The sequence below is a fragment of the Aphelocoma coerulescens genome, chromosome 15, assembly GCF_041296385.1.
Source record: "Aphelocoma coerulescens isolate FSJ_1873_10779 chromosome 15, UR_Acoe_1.0, whole genome shotgun sequence".
NCBI lineage: Eukaryota > Metazoa > Chordata > Aves > Passeriformes > Corvidae > Aphelocoma > Aphelocoma coerulescens.
The window spans coordinates 3,573,406-3,591,722 of NC_091029.1; the positions used below are offsets into that span (position 1 = coordinate 3,573,406).

At 37.1% G+C, this 18,317-nt stretch overlaps 1 protein-coding gene across 1 annotated transcript in view; it reads left to right on the forward strand.

Annotated features, from left to right (window-relative positions):
• The window catches only part of KNTC1 (kinetochore associated 1), a 32,383-nt gene that overhangs the window by 1,577 nt on the left and 12,489 nt on the right, over positions 1–18,317 (forward strand). The window contains exons 5-43 of the mRNA XM_069030470.1: positions 338–415; positions 563–597; positions 817–927; positions 1,797–1,890; positions 2,217–2,269; positions 2,521–2,633; positions 2,918–2,972; positions 3,619–3,717; positions 4,095–4,135; positions 4,240–4,305; positions 4,400–4,475; positions 4,654–4,779; positions 4,873–4,962; positions 5,521–5,586; positions 5,954–6,015; positions 6,428–6,539; positions 7,260–7,403; positions 7,628–7,684; positions 7,767–7,868; positions 8,103–8,219; positions 8,697–8,840; positions 9,086–9,184; positions 9,615–9,718; positions 9,840–9,945; positions 10,290–10,424; positions 10,846–10,965; positions 11,274–11,343; positions 11,422–11,489; positions 11,864–12,156; positions 12,357–12,529; positions 12,716–12,813; positions 13,632–13,773; positions 14,239–14,295; positions 14,865–15,028; positions 15,491–15,598; positions 16,287–16,415; positions 17,027–17,143; positions 17,503–17,612; positions 17,834–18,044. Of these exons, the coding sequence (XP_068886571.1) occupies positions 338–415; positions 563–597; positions 817–927; positions 1,797–1,890; positions 2,217–2,269; positions 2,521–2,633; positions 2,918–2,972; positions 3,619–3,717; positions 4,095–4,135; positions 4,240–4,305; positions 4,400–4,475; positions 4,654–4,779; positions 4,873–4,962; positions 5,521–5,586; positions 5,954–6,015; positions 6,428–6,539; positions 7,260–7,403; positions 7,628–7,684; positions 7,767–7,868; positions 8,103–8,219; positions 8,697–8,840; positions 9,086–9,184; positions 9,615–9,718; positions 9,840–9,945; positions 10,290–10,424; positions 10,846–10,965; positions 11,274–11,343; positions 11,422–11,489; positions 11,864–12,156; positions 12,357–12,529; positions 12,716–12,813; positions 13,632–13,773; positions 14,239–14,295; positions 14,865–15,028; positions 15,491–15,598; positions 16,287–16,415; positions 17,027–17,143; positions 17,503–17,612; positions 17,834–18,044 (4,145 nt within the window). The remainder of the gene's footprint in view (positions 1–337; positions 416–562; positions 598–816; positions 928–1,796; positions 1,891–2,216; positions 2,270–2,520; positions 2,634–2,917; positions 2,973–3,618; positions 3,718–4,094; positions 4,136–4,239; positions 4,306–4,399; positions 4,476–4,653; positions 4,780–4,872; positions 4,963–5,520; positions 5,587–5,953; positions 6,016–6,427; positions 6,540–7,259; positions 7,404–7,627; positions 7,685–7,766; positions 7,869–8,102; positions 8,220–8,696; positions 8,841–9,085; positions 9,185–9,614; positions 9,719–9,839; positions 9,946–10,289; positions 10,425–10,845; positions 10,966–11,273; positions 11,344–11,421; positions 11,490–11,863; positions 12,157–12,356; positions 12,530–12,715; positions 12,814–13,631; positions 13,774–14,238; positions 14,296–14,864; positions 15,029–15,490; positions 15,599–16,286; positions 16,416–17,026; positions 17,144–17,502; positions 17,613–17,833; positions 18,045–18,317) is intronic.

Genomic DNA, 18,317 nt, shown 5'->3' on the forward strand with positions numbered 1-18,317 from the left:
CATAGGAAACAAACATTCAGAACTTGACACCTCTTTCTTTTGAGACTGTGCTAAACATATGAAAAGGCTTAAAAAGGAAGAATTCCTTCTGTCTTCTCCTATCAGACTTCAGATTTTAGTAGTTCTGATCTATAAGCTCCCAGCCCTGTTCTGTCACAATAGAATATATTATTCTGCTCTTAGTTGGAAATGACAAAAATTTTGTTTAAAGTAGTCTAATCTATTGGTCAGATGATTTTTTTGGTGTCAATTATTTCAGTGTCCTGTTTATGAGCAAGTCTTCTCTTTACTTACTCTTGAATACTTAAGTTTGAAGTATTTGTGTTGGGTTTTTTAGGTGTTTATCACATGTTCATTCTCACAAGCAATGGATGTTTCTGCATTATGCGTGTCCCACTTGCTAAAACACAGGAAGGTAGGAGAAGCTACAGACCCCTTTAGATTTCATCTAAAGGGGTATTAAAAAACTGTATTAAAAAACTTTCCTATACAATGCTTAGTGCCTTTTTTAAATTTTGAAAGTTTAACACTGATTTTTTTTGTTGTTGTTGTTGATCTTTAGCAATTGAGAAGATGGATATGACTACAGCAAAGCAAGTAAGAAACACCTGCAAAACTGGTAAAGTGCCGAGTTTGTAACCAAACTTTGCTCTGTCCATTCCATCGACTGTTTACCAGTCCAGTATTCCCCTGATAGCTGTGATTTTTACTTTTTCTGCACGTTTAGAAATGAGCAGAGATTTTACCCACTGGTTCTATAAACGACTCTTTTTCTTCCCCCTGTGTTAACATCCCCTTCCTCTCCCACCCCACAAGTTACAAGAACAGATAAAGACAACTTTCATTGCCACGGGAGAGCATCACAGCCTCGGCTGTCAGGATTTTGTGATCAGCAGCTCAGTGAACAAAATCCATTTGATAATTGGGGTAAGCACTAAGAATATGGTCACAACAATTTTTATATTATCAGTAATGATGTTTTTGGATCTGCAACAAAATTAGTCTCCAGGTGGTTTCAAAGGAAGCTCATCAGCTTTTTGCACCAAGACTTTTTTGCCTTTTGTTTCCTTCACTGTAAATTTAAAGGTTGTCACTTGTGCAGCCTGTCTGTAGTTTTTCTCATAAGGAAATAACTTTGTTGTTTCCAAAATTACTTTGTTATGGTGGATGAGGAGAAAATCTTTTCACCCTGGTTTTATGAGCTCAGTAAATCACTGGTTCCTGATCTGTACAGGCTGGATTGTTTATAGATAGTATCTTTGAGCTCACAGACAAAACAAAAGCTGGCAAGGATCTTCCAAGCAGCTTCCCATTCAACAAAGCCCTGCTAAAATAACAAGGTCTAATTCAACAAAGCTTTTAAGCATGAATTAAGTACAGGGACTAATAAAAAAATTAAAATAAAAACATGCTTTGAAATGTTATTTTGGAAACAAGTCCTCTGAGTTTATTTTTTGAAGCCTGTTGAATTCAATGGGATTTTCCTCAGTAGGCCCAGTGTAATTCCATTCAGCTTTTATGTTCTATGAGAATGGAAAGTGGATCTTTTGAAATGCTGTTTTTCAAAGAGCCAAAAACTGCTGACTAACAATCACTGTAACAAAGACCAGTCTTGAAAGAAGAAAGGAAAAAGGTTAAATTAAAAAGAAATCAATGTATTTTTCTGAACATCAGTAGAAGAAGAAAGTTTAATTTAATTTTGCAGCTTTCCAAGTTAAAGATCAGTTGTAGAAGCAGACATGTCAATGGTCAAGTATCTACTCTCTAATCTCATTTTACTTTGCCTCTTCTCACAGGGTAAAGGTGATCATGTGCTCTCCAAATGGGAGGTAGACCCCACCAGTGCCCTGGTGTCTGCTCAAAGTTTTGCTGATTCAAGTCTGATCCAAGGTGAAGAAGGTTTTATCTTTTTATAGACAACATTTCATATTTAATTGCAGAATGTACTCATTTTCAGATATTTCATTGTTTTTAATAACTGCACATGTACCAAACAGAGCATTATTTGTAAAGGTACAGCCAAAATGTGGGCTTCAAAATTGCAGTTTAGCTTAGATGCATAAATCACAATTCTCTTTAAGCTAAACTTTGGAAGTGTTTAACCATGAGGTTAAACCATGAGGTTTCCAATGCTTGGTTGTATGTTTGAATATGTTTTGCTTCAGATACCTATCTCAAGAAAAATAAGGAATTTATGTGATATTAATATTTTTTAGGTGCTGCAAAACTCCAAGTCCTTGATAATCAGCTGTTTGTTTTGGATACAGAGGTATGGGTAATGATTTGTGTGTAATCTTCACTTTACAATGTTCTTGAAACAGCTTATAAACATATTTTTTAAGGTTTAAAGGAAAGTTTCTGTAAAATTTACTTATATCAAGACCATCTTGATCTTCCTGTGTTGGGTTTTTTAAAAATTCTATTCCTATTCATTATTTAAGCCATGAAATGTAATATTTTGCTCAAAAAATGTCTTCTACAAAGAAAATATGAAATCATATCGATTTTTTTTAAATCTAGAACATCTTAAGCACATGGGATGTTTATTCTCTCACTCTTATTTGGGATTGGCCTTTAATACATATTGAAGAATTTTTTCTAACTACTGAGTCAGATTCTTCTGAAGTCACGTGGTAAGTAAAGCATTGTGGCATCAGTTCTGAGAAGTGAAAAGTTGTCTGGTGCTGTTGCCTAGAACTGCAAGATAAGGTTAAACAGAATGTGTGAAAATTGTAACTACTGTTCTAAAGAAAGTGCTAGAAACTGTACAGCTGTAGATTAAAAGTCTACAAGGATTTTTAAATGCATGTGTTTTCATGGAATGCAGAAGTTTCTGAAACTCAGAAGTATTTTAAAGTTTTAACCCAAGATTCATACAGCAGGTTTTGCTTTCTTTTATCTCTTTCTCATTCATTAGGCAAGGGCTTGCCAATGTTAAACTGATTGTCATGACAATGCCAGATGACAAACAGGTACAATCTCCTTATCTCTGTTCTGTTCCTCAGTTGTTACACAATTGCTCATAGGAAAAAAGGTGGAGAGGGAAGGAGGTGGCAAAATATTTGGGGCATAGAGAGTTCTGAGGAGCTTAAAGTCCAAACTGAAATGTGACCATCTATGTATTAGGGTTGTTGGGATTCTTGTGATGGTGACCAGAGCAAGCTGTCCCACTGGTTGGGGTTTTTATGGATGGTTTGGGGTTTATTTGTTTGGTTTTTTAAGGTAGGCAGACAAGGAAGAGCAGCAACATTTATTATTATCTTACACCTCTTCACAGATTTCTTTAGAGCAATGTCTCTGCTGCCTTCAGCATCTACCCCCAGATAGAGTCAGTGAAGTTAACAGAAATAAAATACCAGGATGAATATTATACAATTCTTAAAATTAAATTAAACCTGTCAATTTATACATAATAGGCCGAGAGAGAGAAGGAGGCAACATCTGAAATTTCATTAAACTCCCTCAAACTGGAGATCTGCATTCCATAAAAAGTCCTACAAATACTGCCCTCTAATTCCATAAGATTTCAGAAATGATTCTGCAAATATCACTCTCTCACCAGTGTAAGAGAAAAAGTAATTCTGACTTCTTTGTTTGTTTTCTCTCTTTTTTTACTAGATGAAAAGCCTAATGGTTTTTGCACTGCCCACTATGCAACAGCTCTATTCTCTGCAAGTGTCTCTTGTTTCTTCCCTTGTTCAAAGTGGGATTTGCACAGTAGGTTTAGATGATTTTCTTTTTGTTCTTTGAATAAATATAGTTGTCTTAATATGTGTAAATATTAAAGAGGGTACTCTGTTATTCTTGTTAGGTTAGAACCAATTTCTGCTAGAAATTATGCAGGAACTATACAAAGAAAGATTAAATAATATCCCCAAAGGATTGAGAAAAATATCCTATTATGAAGCAAACTGAACAATTTAAATTTAGTCTGAGGTCTCTTGCACTATTTAATAGAACTGCCAGTTGTTCCTGCTTCTGTTACAGCTAAAAACCGAGGGAAGTTTTAAGTTCTCTTAGCATAGAAAAATGCTCTGGATTTATTTGGAATTTATTTCATTTCACCTAATGGTTTCTGCTGTTGCACACTACAGGATACAATATACTTCTTGGAAGGAATTCATGAAAAGCATCAGTAAGATAATATTTTGTTTGTAACTAGCTCATTATTATATAAAAATGCCAGATTACTTCCACATGGAGTTGATAAATTCACATAGTTTCCCCTGTCGTCCTCAGGCCCTCTGAAGACCCAGTTTCTATAGTTGTGATGAGAAGTTTAACTGAAGCCTTGCCAGAAAATAGGTACTGGTTTCTGTGAAACACCATTGTATTATATTTTTTTTTAAATATCTGGTTTGGACTTATATTGAAGTTGTTTATTTCATTTCGTCCTTAGACTAAGCCGTTTACTGCACAAACACAAATTCACTGAAGCAGAGAATTTTGCTATTCAGTTTGGACTAGATCTTGAGGTGAGTTGTTCATTCATGATAAACACATTTGAGATTAATCAGTATAACTGAAATTATGAGTAAGGTTCTTGCCCTATAAACCAATAAATAGTATTAAAAATATTACAAATATTACCAAGTTAGTGGAATGTTACCTTTTAAAACAACTCACTGTACTTGTATTATTTTTTTTAAACAGCTTGTATACAAAGTAAAAGCAAACACTATTTTAGAAAAACTGGCTTTAGCTTGTGTTGGGAGTTATGGCCAGGAAGCCTTGCTGGATCTTGAGAATGAAGCCAAAGAAAATCTGCAAAAAATTCAGGTTTGTTTTTATTTCTACCCTCTTTCTCTACTAAAGCAATTCAAATTATAAAGGAACTTGGAATTAATTTCAGTGTTTTCCTTATGCAAACAGGACAACCAGTTTGTTGTGAATTACTGCCTAAATGCTCCATGGCCATTGTATGAAACCACTCGAGAAATGCTGAATTATGCTAAAGTCAGAGTAAGGGCTTTATTTGTTGCAATTTCTTCTACTCTTCAACTTCTATTCCACCCTTCTGTACAACTTGAGAGGGGCACAAACCAGTTACAGTCATTCCAAAAGGCAAAAGTAAAGGCATTATAAATCCTATATAACCAAACATGAAGAAGCAGCAAGTGTTGTTCCAACCTCATTCTTGGTATTGCTCAAGGGCAAAAAAGAGCTTACAGTTTTATTCTTGCATCAGAAAGCAGGGTTTAGTTTGGAGTAGCAGTTTTTTTAAGCACCTTTAAAATATTAATTTTCAAACTAAAGCTCAAAGTAGGTCACCTTTTTTGTTTTCACTGTTTTAGTCTTTCCTGCCTTATCAAACAGAACCAGAGATACACATTATCTGTCTGATCCTCCATCCATGCTGAAATCCAACCAGATTAGACCGGATCAGGTTAGATCCAATCTAACATTGTAAAATCTCAATTTACAGAAGTCCTGACTTTTTGCTCATGTCTTTACTGCACTCACAGTCCTGTCTGGCATGTTCTGAGTTGTCAGCCAAACCCTTTCATGTCCTTTTTTCAGATCTTGAAGAAAGATTATAAAACCAATGCTCCACCATCTGATGGGGCTCCAATATCCATAGCAGAGGTGAGGACAAATTTCTTGGATTTGCAGTATCATATAAACAATTGTAATGTAGAGTTTTACAAACTGTACTACTGCTGAACTTTTTTAAAATCTGAACAAAATTATATTTTATAGTATGAAAGAGAACCACAGTAACAACAGATTCAGAAATAAGCCACTCCTTCAGTCATAGAAAGATACAGTTTCAGGTGCTTCATAAATTGAAGGCAGAACCTTTCTCAAAGTACTTCTAGGTTTTTCATTTTGTTTCCTGTTTAGTCCTGTTGTAAACTGGCCTCATCTGCCTTCAAGGAGAATCAGTGTTCTAATCATGTAATGTAACAATATGTTAAGCCAGATATTAACCTTAAATCTCATCTACATTCAGGTATTGAGAGCTCAGGCAAGGCTTACGACATTCTATGAAGCTTTTGGACTAGAGAAATTCAGGTTTGTTTCTGTTTGTTTAAGATGTAAAGTAAATTTGTGATTGTTAAGACTGTACCACTGAAATTAAGACTATTTTAGTTTTTTAATATGAAGTTTTCATTAAACTTCAAGCTCTTCCTTCTCTGCCTGAAGTTTCCCATCCTGTGCTGTGGAGAAGGGAGAATGCAGAGAGGCTGAGTCATCCTTTATGTTGAAAACATAAATTATCTGTTGCACATGAACTTAAATAGATTTTCTGTTGTTGTTGTTTTTCAGTGTGTATAGGAGGGACTGTGATTTTATACAATCGCAGTGTACCACTCCTGTTGTTTCTTACAGCATACAGCACTAGGTAGAAAAGCTTTGAAGTCCTCCCCCCAATTCCTTTGATAATGACATTTAACAAAGCTTCTCTTCCCCCTCTCACTTTTAGTGGTGTTGCTTGGACAGAATTCCTGCATAATGAGGACATGTTCAAGATTATTGTTTCTCAGCTGGAAGTAGGAAATTTGTCTTGTGCACAGTACCTCTGGCTTAGGCATCAGGTGAGGTGGCACAGACATCTCTGGGATTTATGGAGGGGGTTAAATCTCTTCAATTTTCCAGGCTTATTTCACAGGGGCTGCTACAAAACAGCTCCTCAGAGAAGCAAAGGTCCATGGCAGAATCTCATCTATTATCACAATGATTACCTGTTCACCTGGATCCTTAGGAGGCTGAATTTGGTATTGATTTAGGAATAAACTGGTATTTCTGATATCAGAATTCATATTCCTAAGTCAGGACAATGTGATTTATTCTGCAGTGCTTGTAATCTTCCACTCACTTTCTTGCAAGCACAGCTCTCAGAATTTTTAAGTGGACTTCTGCTGCCTAACCTTAAGATCCTTTAAAAATAATCACACAGACTTCTTACTCTGAATGATGCATTCAAGATAGTGGCTGTGTGCTGTTATTTTATTTTTTAGTGCAGGACCTTCAGTTCCATGTCCATTGTTTTCTTAATAAGACAGAACTGTAGAACAAGTCTGAAAGTAATAGAACAGGGTGATTTGTAAAGAAATTAATTCAATTAGGTCTTTTTTTAAGAAAACCGAGCTCTGGTTTTACTGAACAGAGCTATTTATTTAATTTCTGTCTATGACTACTGATATTTTTTTTATTTGTGAAATTTACTGGCTCTTCCTACTAGCAAAACAGCTTTACAGAGCATCAGATGAACATTTACTCTATGGATCTGTAATTGTTCTGGTTTAATATTTTAGGCCGATTTTGAAAGCAGCTTTGATGAGAAAATGCTGAAGGATTTGCTCAGTGCCATCCCTCTCACTGCTCCTTTGAAGGAACTGTGTGTGTGGCTTAAAAATTTTGTGATCCCATTCTCAAGGAGGGTTGTGCCAAATGGACAGGTGAGACTGACTTAAGAACTGCAAATTGTAATTTTCTCAGATTAAGATGATTTTACTGTCAGACCTACAGACTTCTGAATGTCAGGAACTTGTGCATCTGTCTTTGAAATGGATTATTTTCCCTAGCATTTGTATTTTAAATTATTTCTTTCTAAAGAAGTTTCTAATGGCAAATTTTGCTTTGATAGATAGCATAACTGTACTTACAACTGTATTTTTTTCAGAAAATATTAGCAAAATGGCTGGAACAAGCTGCTCGAAACCTTGAATTAACTGACAAGGTAAGTCACACTGCAGAAACTTTGCATATCTTGTATTTCTAGATGTATAATATAGTTTACTAATACCAATTATTTTGGACAGGCAAACTGGCCTGAAAATGGACTCCAGGTAGCAGAGATTTTTTTTACAAGTAAAAATCAAGGTGAACTGGGAGTGACAGCTTTTGGCAAGTGGACTCCTTTGGTAAGAAATGTAACAAATACAAGAATTAGCTATTAAGAGACTTCAAACAGATGCTCTGTGCTAGAGCTCGAGTGCATGATAATTAGGTCACTTGGTTTTAGTGAAAATTGACTTAATTCCATGAAAGGAAGGAACCAAGTTCCAATTTTCTTGTGTTTAAAGATTTAAAAAATGTTGATGACAGCCTCTTAATGGTCTTGTCTCCTAACATTCCACTTCTCAACGGTGTTTCAGAGGTGTGGTGACTGTGAAGAGATACAGAGGTTAAAGAAGCTGGTAAATGATTTACAAGAACTGAGAAATCTGTGCAGAAAATACAACTGCAGGCTGGCATTCTGTGATTTTGAAAAGGTAACACTGCAGACACTTGAAAAAGTGCTTTTCAGTTTGTTCTGAAAAGAGAAGAACCTTAGAGCATGTGATTTAAAGTCAGACAAAAGAGGAATCCTGATGGATGGTAGGTGAAATTTGCATTCATAAGCTGCTAAGACTATTTGATGAGTTGTGTTACAAATTTTCTTTCAACTCTGGTTATAAATATAACATAACAAGATACTGTGAGAAGGTGTGGCTCAAACTCCATGGTTTGTAGGTTATTACAGATCATCTATTGTGGACCAATCATTCACAACAGAGAAATTGGAAGTACAACTGAACAAGAAAAGCTTTGTAAATGAAAGGGTTTATTTGAGCTAAAGAGGGATTTTTGCTTGAAATAATTCAGTTGATTTCAGTGGACTCTGGATGTTGGATTATGTATTAGAGATGTAAATGGCCTTGCACTGACCTGTGATGTTCTAACACGGCCTTTTTCCCCTTGCTGCCCAGGAAAATGCAACCACTATTGTGTTTCGCATGCTTGATAAAATTTTGGCACCAGAGCTTGTCCCATCAATTTTGGAGAAGTTTATAAAACCCTACCTGTGCGAACATAACCTACAAAAAGATGAGCTTCTTCTACAATATGTCAAGGTACCCACATTTTCTTCCTTTTGAAGAAAGCTATTTCAACATGAGTTTCAAGTCTGATGACCATTCGAATTTACAACTGAATATTTTAGATTCTTATTTCCTGTCAGTGAACATATGATAGTTACTATTTCAGTTATGAAGCAATCCCTTAATATCCAGAAAACTTTACATTTTTGTTTATATTGTAAGATAGGAGTATTTATCCTGATTTCAAATGTTCTAATCTCCTTCATCAAAATACACAGGATTTGCTGGAGCGTTGTCGGACACGATCTATTTCAGTGTTTGAAACTGCCTGGGAGGCCAAGGCAGTAGCTGTCATTGGCTGCATCTCTGACACAGATGTAAGTATATTTTATGAAAGGCATCAAGTGAGTCCAACACATCAGTTCAAACCAAAACATGATTTTTACATAATCATCTGAGTGCCTTTTTACATGAGTGCTATGAGGAGAAAATAGTACGTTGTCTTCTAATTCTATTTTAGTCATCTCCCCTGTGATGTTCTTTGAGGATTTAATTGTAGTTGTGATGTCATCACATGGAAAACTCACCAATTTTAACATGTATGAAACCACAGTGTCATAAATGACTGCAAGCATTTTCTCATCTAATTTGACACATCATATGATGACAATAAATGCCCTTCATGCAAGTGCAGATTGGGCAAGGAAATAAAATACTTGCCTAAGGAATCAATCACATTGAACAATACTTCAAGGGACTCCTTTGAAACTTATTTTAAAAAGTGAGGTGGTTATGTCCCTTTTGCAGCTGAAATTTGATGCAGTTCTGGAGATAATGCACGGAGCTGTGGTGCCATGGGGTGCAGCAGTGGAGCAGCTGGTCAAACAGCATCTGGAAATGAATCATGTCAAGTAAGCAGCATCCATAGTCTACCCTTGGCTGGGGAAATGCTGTGTATCTGATGTAGGGTGATGATTAAATCCCATAGCTGAAGGTAGCAAAGGAATTAATGATGCTTTAATTTGTCCCTAGAGTGAAGTTACTGCAGGAAAGTTACCGACTGATGGAGATGAAGAGGCTTTTGAGAGCCTATGGGATAAGAGATACCCATCTTTTAAAGGACAAGCAGATGATAATGGTAAGTTGTCAAGACTTAAGATGTCTCCAAAGGTCACAGTGAACAGCACTTGGTGATTTCTTTTTTTAACATTTGGGGGTTTTTTTTAAAATCTCCCATTCATTAGGAGAAAACATGAGTATTTCTGGAGAAGTTCCTTGATATCCTGAGGAACCAGAGGAATTTTCAGAGTTCTCAGGCTAATTCTGTCCCCAAGCCCTGTTTTCTCCCAGTTGCACTTCAGTCAGCTTTTCTCTAGATAAAAGTTTTAAGCTTCCAGGTAACTTGCTTGGTACAAGCTGAACTATTCCCTTGTTATCCTTGTTATCAACAAACTAAGGCCCATTTCTGTTTTTTTCTTACAGAGGCTTGTGAGATACATTCTTAAGCAAAATACCCCTGCTTGCTTGGAGGATGCCTTGAAAATTGCAGAAGCATACATGTTGCCTGCTGGGGAAGTCTGCTTCCTCAGGATGATGGACCTGATTGACAAAGAAAGGGTAGGGAAATACTTCATGTCAGTTGATCCTGGAATTTACAGACACTGAGGCCTTTTGACAAAACAGGGGCAAGTTGTATTGCTGAAATCTTTTAAGCAGTTTACATATGTATTTTTAATTCAGATTACTAATTCTACACCTAACTGCCTGTGCCTGACATGGAAAATGAGACCTTTGTCAGAGTTTTATCCTTCATTTGTGGCAGAATAGGATGAAAGTTATGACCTACAATACACCAGCTGAGTTTGGAATTGAAGTCTCTACGTATTTTCATGTATTGTTTTTGCTTACCCTCTTGGCCATTGTGCAGCCATTGCATCAGAACAAGAATGTACCCATAACTCAGCTTTTCCAAAAGCAAATGCCCTTTTCTTTTTATTGTTTCTGTTTTAATTTTGTTTGTTTCTTTTTCTCCCTTCAGGGAGAAGAGTCTCTGACTTTGTTAAGATCTCTGCCTCTTGCTAAGGCTGAGGAGGTTGCAGAGAGATTGACTCTGTGGGGAAGACTGGTGTTACGGAACAAAGCAGATGATCCTGAAGAGGTACCAAGGCTTTTCACATCAGAAAGTGTGCACACAAGTTATTCTGAAAAGGGAGAAGTGTGGATAATTCCTGGAGAGCTAACAGACTATGGAGTAAACACATATTACACCTATATTTACTGTTTCTGTCGAGGGTTAATATTTAAAATAACTTTCTGTTCCTTTGCTTTTCAACTGGTTGTACCTTAGACTTGGTAATCATTGCTTGAGAAGTTTGTGGAACATTGCATTGTACTTTAAGAGCTGAAGCCCAAGTCTGTTCCTAGCAACATTTTAACAAAAAATACAAACCTTTTCCTTTCCTGCAGCAAAAATCACAAATGTTTATGACTAAGACACTCGTGGACATCCTTAAATTCCAGTTCAGTATTCAAAAAGGTAAGGTACATCTTCAGCATCTTATGTCTTGCTTGTATAAATGGAATCAAAAAGTAATTGTTTTTCTCCTCCCAACAGACAATCCCATGAAGAAATATGAATGTAAAGAAAACCTAAAATTGTTTGAAACACTTGCTGCCCTGCAGGTGGGTATTTTTGTTTTAAATCCCTTTTGATTTACTGTAGTTATTCCAATTGTTCTTATCACATGGACCATATTAAAAATTAGTTGTTTTTACAACATATGTGCAAAGGTTGTTTTTATTATTGACTTCAAATTGATTCTAAAGCTAATCTAGCAATTTAATCTAGCCTGGGGAAGTTCCCAATTAGAACTGAGTTGCCTATTTAAACCAAAAATTAGATACTCTCACTAAAACCTTAATTGCTAATACTTCAAAAATTTCATAATAGAGTGCTGTAATAATTTATTAAGATCTCAGGACAGTAGGTAAAAAAATAAGCAATTTAAAGGAAGCTACATGGATACAAACATATAATCTTTTTGTTGTTGTTGCAGGAATACTTTGGTATCTTTCTCTCAGATGAAGAATACAGCAACCCTTCACTGATATCTGCACTTCTGGAGGATCACATAAGTGCTTATGAAAGTATCAGACCTGCATCCAAGTCTAGAAATGTGCAAGCAGTGAATTGTAACTCAGGAGGTGGCAAGCTGAAGAACCCTCACACTGAACCAAGGTTGTACATTCTGGCTTCACTCCTGCAAGTCTCAGAGCATGAACTGGGAGAAAAACTGGCCTTGAGAGCACTGGATGGTGGAAAAGTGGAAGTGGCTGTCAATATATGCAGGTAAAACTGCAGCACTTTTCAAGATCATCACTTTTACTAGTTAGGCTTTTCTGAACTATTTCTGCCGCATTTTTGAATTATGCAGAGCAAAGGAAAAGGCTTTTTGTTTCAGTTAAATGATCAGAACAGAATGTGGCCTTAACTAAAAGCCCTAAGAACTACTGGCTTTTTATTTTTAACATCCTTTTCTTTCTTAATAGAGAGTTCTATGAAAATAGGTGGAATGAAAATACAGGGAAGCTGCTGTTTGCAGTATGCCTAAGGCTTTGTCGTATGCTGGGAGCTGATGTTCCAATGATCACTCCTCATGGGATGAATCTTCCAGCAGTGATCTATGAGCTGGCTGGCCAAGCAGCTACACTGTGTAGGCCAGGTAATTCCTGTTACTATTTACTTGTGTTCATGTTGGGAGTCCAGCTTTCCAAACAGTGTTCAATAAACCTGAAAACAAAGTGAATTTCTAGATCTGCATCTGTGAAAATAGGTGCTGCAAAATTGTTTCCTTTTAATAGGACCTAGGAACCTTCCATTCCTGCTACTGATCTTGGTATTTTTACAGATTTAGTGTTGGATTGTCTGGAACTGTGTAAATATACTTCACTTGCCAAGGCAATTCATGGACAGTGCCAAATGGACAACTATGAATTTACAGCAGAGGTATTTTCTGTGCTGTTCACTGTATATATTATTTTTCCTCTCGTTTCTCCAGCACTCTTTAATCAAAAAGCCAACAACAACAAAAAACTCCACACAGAGCTCCACAAATAAAGATTTCCTAAAATTTGTGTGTTCTTCAGCTTAAAGAATAAACTGATTTGAGTCCTAAAAGCAGTGCAGCTGTGGGACAAGCACAAGTAGCATTCTCCACTTAAACTTCAGTATAATAAATCCTACTGAAAATAGTGATTTTGTCAAACAGCTTCTGCCAGGACTGGCAGAGAGCTGGCTTGAAAGTATGGCGGGGAGGGTTTGGCTTTTAAATTAATGCATTATGTGAAAGCTTTCCCAAGAGTTCTGTGAAACTTTAAGATGATCACGTTCTTGAATAGCATCTTTGTTTTCTGTTTAGGTCAAGCAGTGCTTTAGGCTACTTGAAATGAATGGGCTCTTACAGCTGGAGTGAAGTAGAGCAAAGTGGCTGGGCTTGTTTATGCACAAAATGTTATTTTTCTAGAAAATTATCCGTTTGGAAAAATGTTTGCTTATAACGTTTGGCCAAGAACATTTATGAAAGCCTCCATTAAATTAGAGAATATTTTGGCTGTACAACTAAACAACTGCAACATGAAAGACAAATGTGGCCACTCTAGGTAGGAAATGTATTTATTGCTACTGGCCATTGCACAGAAGTACTATTTTCTAATATGAACATCATGTTCTATTCCTGTATTCCAAAACAGAAACCTCTTGGTTTGTTAGTGGACTTACTAACTCTGCCTTTTATTGTGTGTGCTTTTGACAATGTTCTTACTTAGACAACATCTTCTGGAGCTGATAAAGATCCTTATGAAGAGTGGACTTATGATGATTTTTTTAAAGAAGATGGGATAGTCCTTGATCCTCAGACATCTCTTCCAGTTGCATATGAACTTACTTCTGCTGTTCTGCCTATTTGTGGTAAGCTTGCTTTCCTGAACATTGGGACAATATAAAATCTGTGTTTCTTATTGATTCTTATCTAGAAATAGAAATAATCAGCATGTGTGTGGAAATTATCCCCTCAGAAATCTCAGTCAGACAAACTCACAGCAGAAATACCCATTAGGGGGCATAGAATGGAAAGATGACTGGGGTTGGTTCTTATTTTCACAGATGAGGAGTTTAATGTTGACTGTCTCATCCAAGGGATTTACATACAAAGTAGTTACTGGAAACTGTTGGATTCCTTTGTGAGTCTCAGAGATACTCCCTCCTCAAAAATACATTCTGAGCAGGCACCGTTAAAAATAGCAGCAAATGGCTCTCGGGGTTCACGTGTCTCTATTTTATGCCCTGTCCCTGTGGGATTTTTAGGGTTCTCCCAAACTTCCTGGTGATGCTGAGTTCCTGGCACTCTGCTGATGAGCATTTTCTGTCTTTCAGAGGACAAGCTGTATCCCTTGGAGTCCATAAGCCTGGCACACCGAGCATTTACGGAAGGTATCACACACTGCTTGGGTGGGAAGGGACCTGAAAAATCACCTAATTCCAGCCCCCTGCCGTGGGCAGGGACACGAGGGCAGATCCACCACAATGAAAGTATAAACAGACCACTGGAAAACATGAGGTTTAAATTCACCCTACACAAGCATGACTAACTCACAGGGGATTTTCACAGGTGCCTAAATGTCCCCCTTAAAGCCATATTTTAAGGGGTGGTTTGGTTCAGCACAGAAGTCACCAGTTTGGGTGGTAATCCCTACCCTTCCACCCCGTGATTTTTTGAGCATGTCAAAGCCTTTACTTAGGACAGAAGTTCTACCACTATGAGTGAGAATCATCAAAGCCTGTCCAAGAAGACAACTTCTGGCCAAAAACTTGTGGGTTTTGAAGTAAAATGGGAATCTGTATTAAATTAAAAGCCCTGAGAATCTGAGGTTTCAAAGAGAACTAAGGCAGATCCTGCATTATAAATTTAATGAAGAAAAAGAGAAACTGCTCCAATATTAACTCCAAGAACAATATGCTTCATAATTATTTTCTGGGGTTGTTTTTGAAATATTTCACAGGACATAACTTTCTGCTGCCCGTGGGATCTCCCTTCTCTGCAGCAGTGCAGAACCTGCTGGAGTGCAGCCAGCTCCAGCTGGCCCTGAAGCTCACACTCTGTGCTGTCAGATCCTGCGTCCAACATGTCATTTCAAACACCAGGGATTTGGCCCTGAATGAAAAGGTAACTTTCAGCAAGTTTAGAGTAGTTCTCTAAGGATTTGGGGAGGCAGGGAAAGGCTCTCATCGTGATCTTTTATTAGCACCACTTGATCAGATGTTGAGTCAGTTTGTGAAAGGAGCTGGTGGTTTCTTCCCTATTTTTCATTGTCCTCTCTCTCTTTACAAAGTGTGTTCAGAACTGAGCTTTTATTCCTGGCCTTCCTGCAGAGACTAGAATGAGTGTTAATAAGGTTTACTCTTAATTAGTTGTTTTACCATTGTTTAGTATGGGAAAAGTTGCAAGTAACATTCCTCAATTCAAAAGCACTTGAAAAACAAATCCTTTTTCGATCTAGAAGAAATCTTTGTAAGGTCTTAAATCTGAAAATAAAAATTACTGTAGTACCTCCTACTATGCTGTAAATGACAAGAAGTTGAAGGCTTAGAATTTATTTTTAATTATGTGCTGTTTTATTCATAACAGCCACCAGACAGAGATCTACTACTCACTGAAACCAGAAGCTTCCTCATAGCCATGAAAGAGAGGAGCAGTTCAGTAATCAAGACCTCTGCCCTGAACTTATTACACAAGGTAAGAATCCCCTGGAAAGGGTGAGTGAGCCACTTTCTTCTGCTCTACCTGGCAGCCACGTGGAATTGTTTCAGTTGGAAAAGACCCTAGAGATCATGGAGTCCAACCCTTAACCTAAAACTGCCAAGTCCACCATTAACCATGTCCTGAGCACCACAGCTCCACATCTTTTAAACACCTTTAGTGGTGGTGTCTCAACCACCTCCCTGAACAGCCTTTTCCAAAGAGTATTTGAGTCCCTTGTGGCCTGTGGCTCTTTGTTCTTGCTCTAATCACTCTGCTTGGAAGGTTCTGTACAGAGGGAGCCTCACCTTTGGGGGATCCTTTAAGGCCCCAAATGATAGGAATGGCCTTTATGTTCTGTAGGTATTCTCTATCTCATTTTAAATCCTGGATTTGTTTTAGATTGGTAGTTTTTAAAAAGCTCTGTGCAAAACCTGCAGTTTACCATCTTCTAAGGCAGTTTAGACTCAGGGAAGTCACTTTTAGATGGGCTTCAGGATATTCAGATTTTAAATTTTAAATCCTGAAATGCATTTTTATTTTTTTTTTTTCCTTCTAACTTTAAGGCCCAATACATGTCTAAAATTATGAAGTATTTTTCATGTGTTGCACTTGATACAAAGAGACCTATTGAATAAATTAAATAAATTCCTAAGGTTTCTAATATTTTTTTCCCAAACCACAGGTGTTCAACTCTCGTGTCATCGATCAGAAGCTGGCCCTGGGATATTGCAGTATTTTGCCCAAGGAAGAGATGTTCAATAAGCTGTGGGAGATCATAAACAATTCATGGCAAAATTACAGAAAAGTTTTGGTAAATTCCCAAGGCCTTGAGTTTCTTCAGCAAACAGAGAATGTTTGGCATTCCCAGGGCACTGAGGAGCTGCCCCTGTACCACAGTGTGAAGTTGTGCACAGGCAGTTGCTGTCAAAATGAATGTGATTTTCAACCTATGCCTTGGGTTACCTCATCATGACTTATTCCAAAGCTTGAAATTATTTATTTCAGCTCCCATCATTATTTAAATCTACATTTTATTTTGGATAAGCTGTTCTCTGGCAGCAGTTCTCAAGAATGGAATGAGTGAATATATCTATTAAAATAGAAAGGAAGATGGGAAGTAAAGCATAAAGAAATGGGGAGGGAGAGTAATGTAAATTCTGAGAAAGTACCTAAAAAGCACTTTTTGTATTACTTTCTGCAATGTTAGGAAAATATTATCGAGAAAGTAAATTTTAAAATAGCTTTGAACTGCCAGATCAGGAGGTGAGGTAGTCCTGACACCTTCTCTGAGGTTTGTTTTCATTTTACACAGTTGTGTGATCATGAATTATTTGAAGTTCCTCTAAGGGTTTAGACCTCAGGATTCCCAAATTTCAGATTATTTATCAGACTTGCATTCATTTCCCTTCTTCTTCCTTCTAGGCAGTAGCTCTGGTGGGAGCACAGCTTGCTGGCCAATATGGTGAAGCAGAAGAAAAGAGAAAATTCCAGGAATTGGTTATTGATGCAGAATGGGGTATCCAGCTTGGTAAATTTGGTGTAAGTTTTTATTTATTTACTTACTTTAGGGTTTTATTAACTAATCAGTTAATAATACCAATATAATCTGAGATGCAGGGGGGAGGGTGTTAGACAGATTTACCACTCAAATGTAAGCAAAGTTGGGGTTTTATTTTTGATTTTTCATTCTGCTTGTCTGCATAAATAAACATCAGAAACAGAAATGCAGTAATTGAGGGGGCTGCAAAAGAAAATTCAAGTTCTTAAATATTATTTGGCACAGGGGATAGTTGGCAAATACACTGCTTTTTCCTGCTATGGAAGTGTTTGGGTTGAAACTAAAGTAGTAGAAGCTTCACTGTATAAGGTGAGAAGATGAATTGTTTCTTTGTCTGTAGATTTCTTTTGAGACTGTATTTAGACAGCCACCAATAAGGAAGAAAGAACTCATAAGAGTGCTGGTACAAAACCCAGAAGTAGACACAGGTCTCATCTTGAATTACTGCAGGTACTGATCCTATTAAATCTATTGTTGCTGTAAGAGCAGCCATGGGCACTGAAATCTATTCTGGTTTAAATAAATCTTAATTAATATAATATGCAAACTGTTCTTTTTTGAAAAATGCTATTCAGAATACATACAGGCCTTGGATTAATTCATTCATAAGGAAAGAAGCTCCTTGATGACACCAGAGGTCACAGAGAAAATCATATTCTGTTCTTTCCTAGCTCTTTCATGCTGGACAGTGATGTTGCACTGCAGCTTTGCATTGAAACCCTTCTGCTCCAGAATTCAAACACAAATGATGCTGAAGATGACTCTGCAGAAAGCAGTGAGAGGCAACCTCATTCCACATTGCTGGGCAGAGCACTAAAAATAATTCCTCTGCTGAAGAGCACCAAATACCTGGTCATGAGCCTCAGTGGAATATTGTGCAAGGTAAAAAAAGTTATAAAATAAAGACAAAACAAAAAACATAGCCAAATCCCTGGAATCTCCATCTAGTAATGCTGCATGTCACTTGAAGGACAGATTAATAATTCCACAGAAACTGAAAAGGTGGTTTTTTCCAAGTTTTCTTAAAGTGTGTGAATGTTAAGTTTCAGTTTTCTGCTTCTCTGCAAAAGAAATTACAGCAACATATCTATAATTTTCCTAAAAGAGAGGTAGGAGCCTTTCATCCCCACTTCCCTTAAAAAACAACCAGCCAGA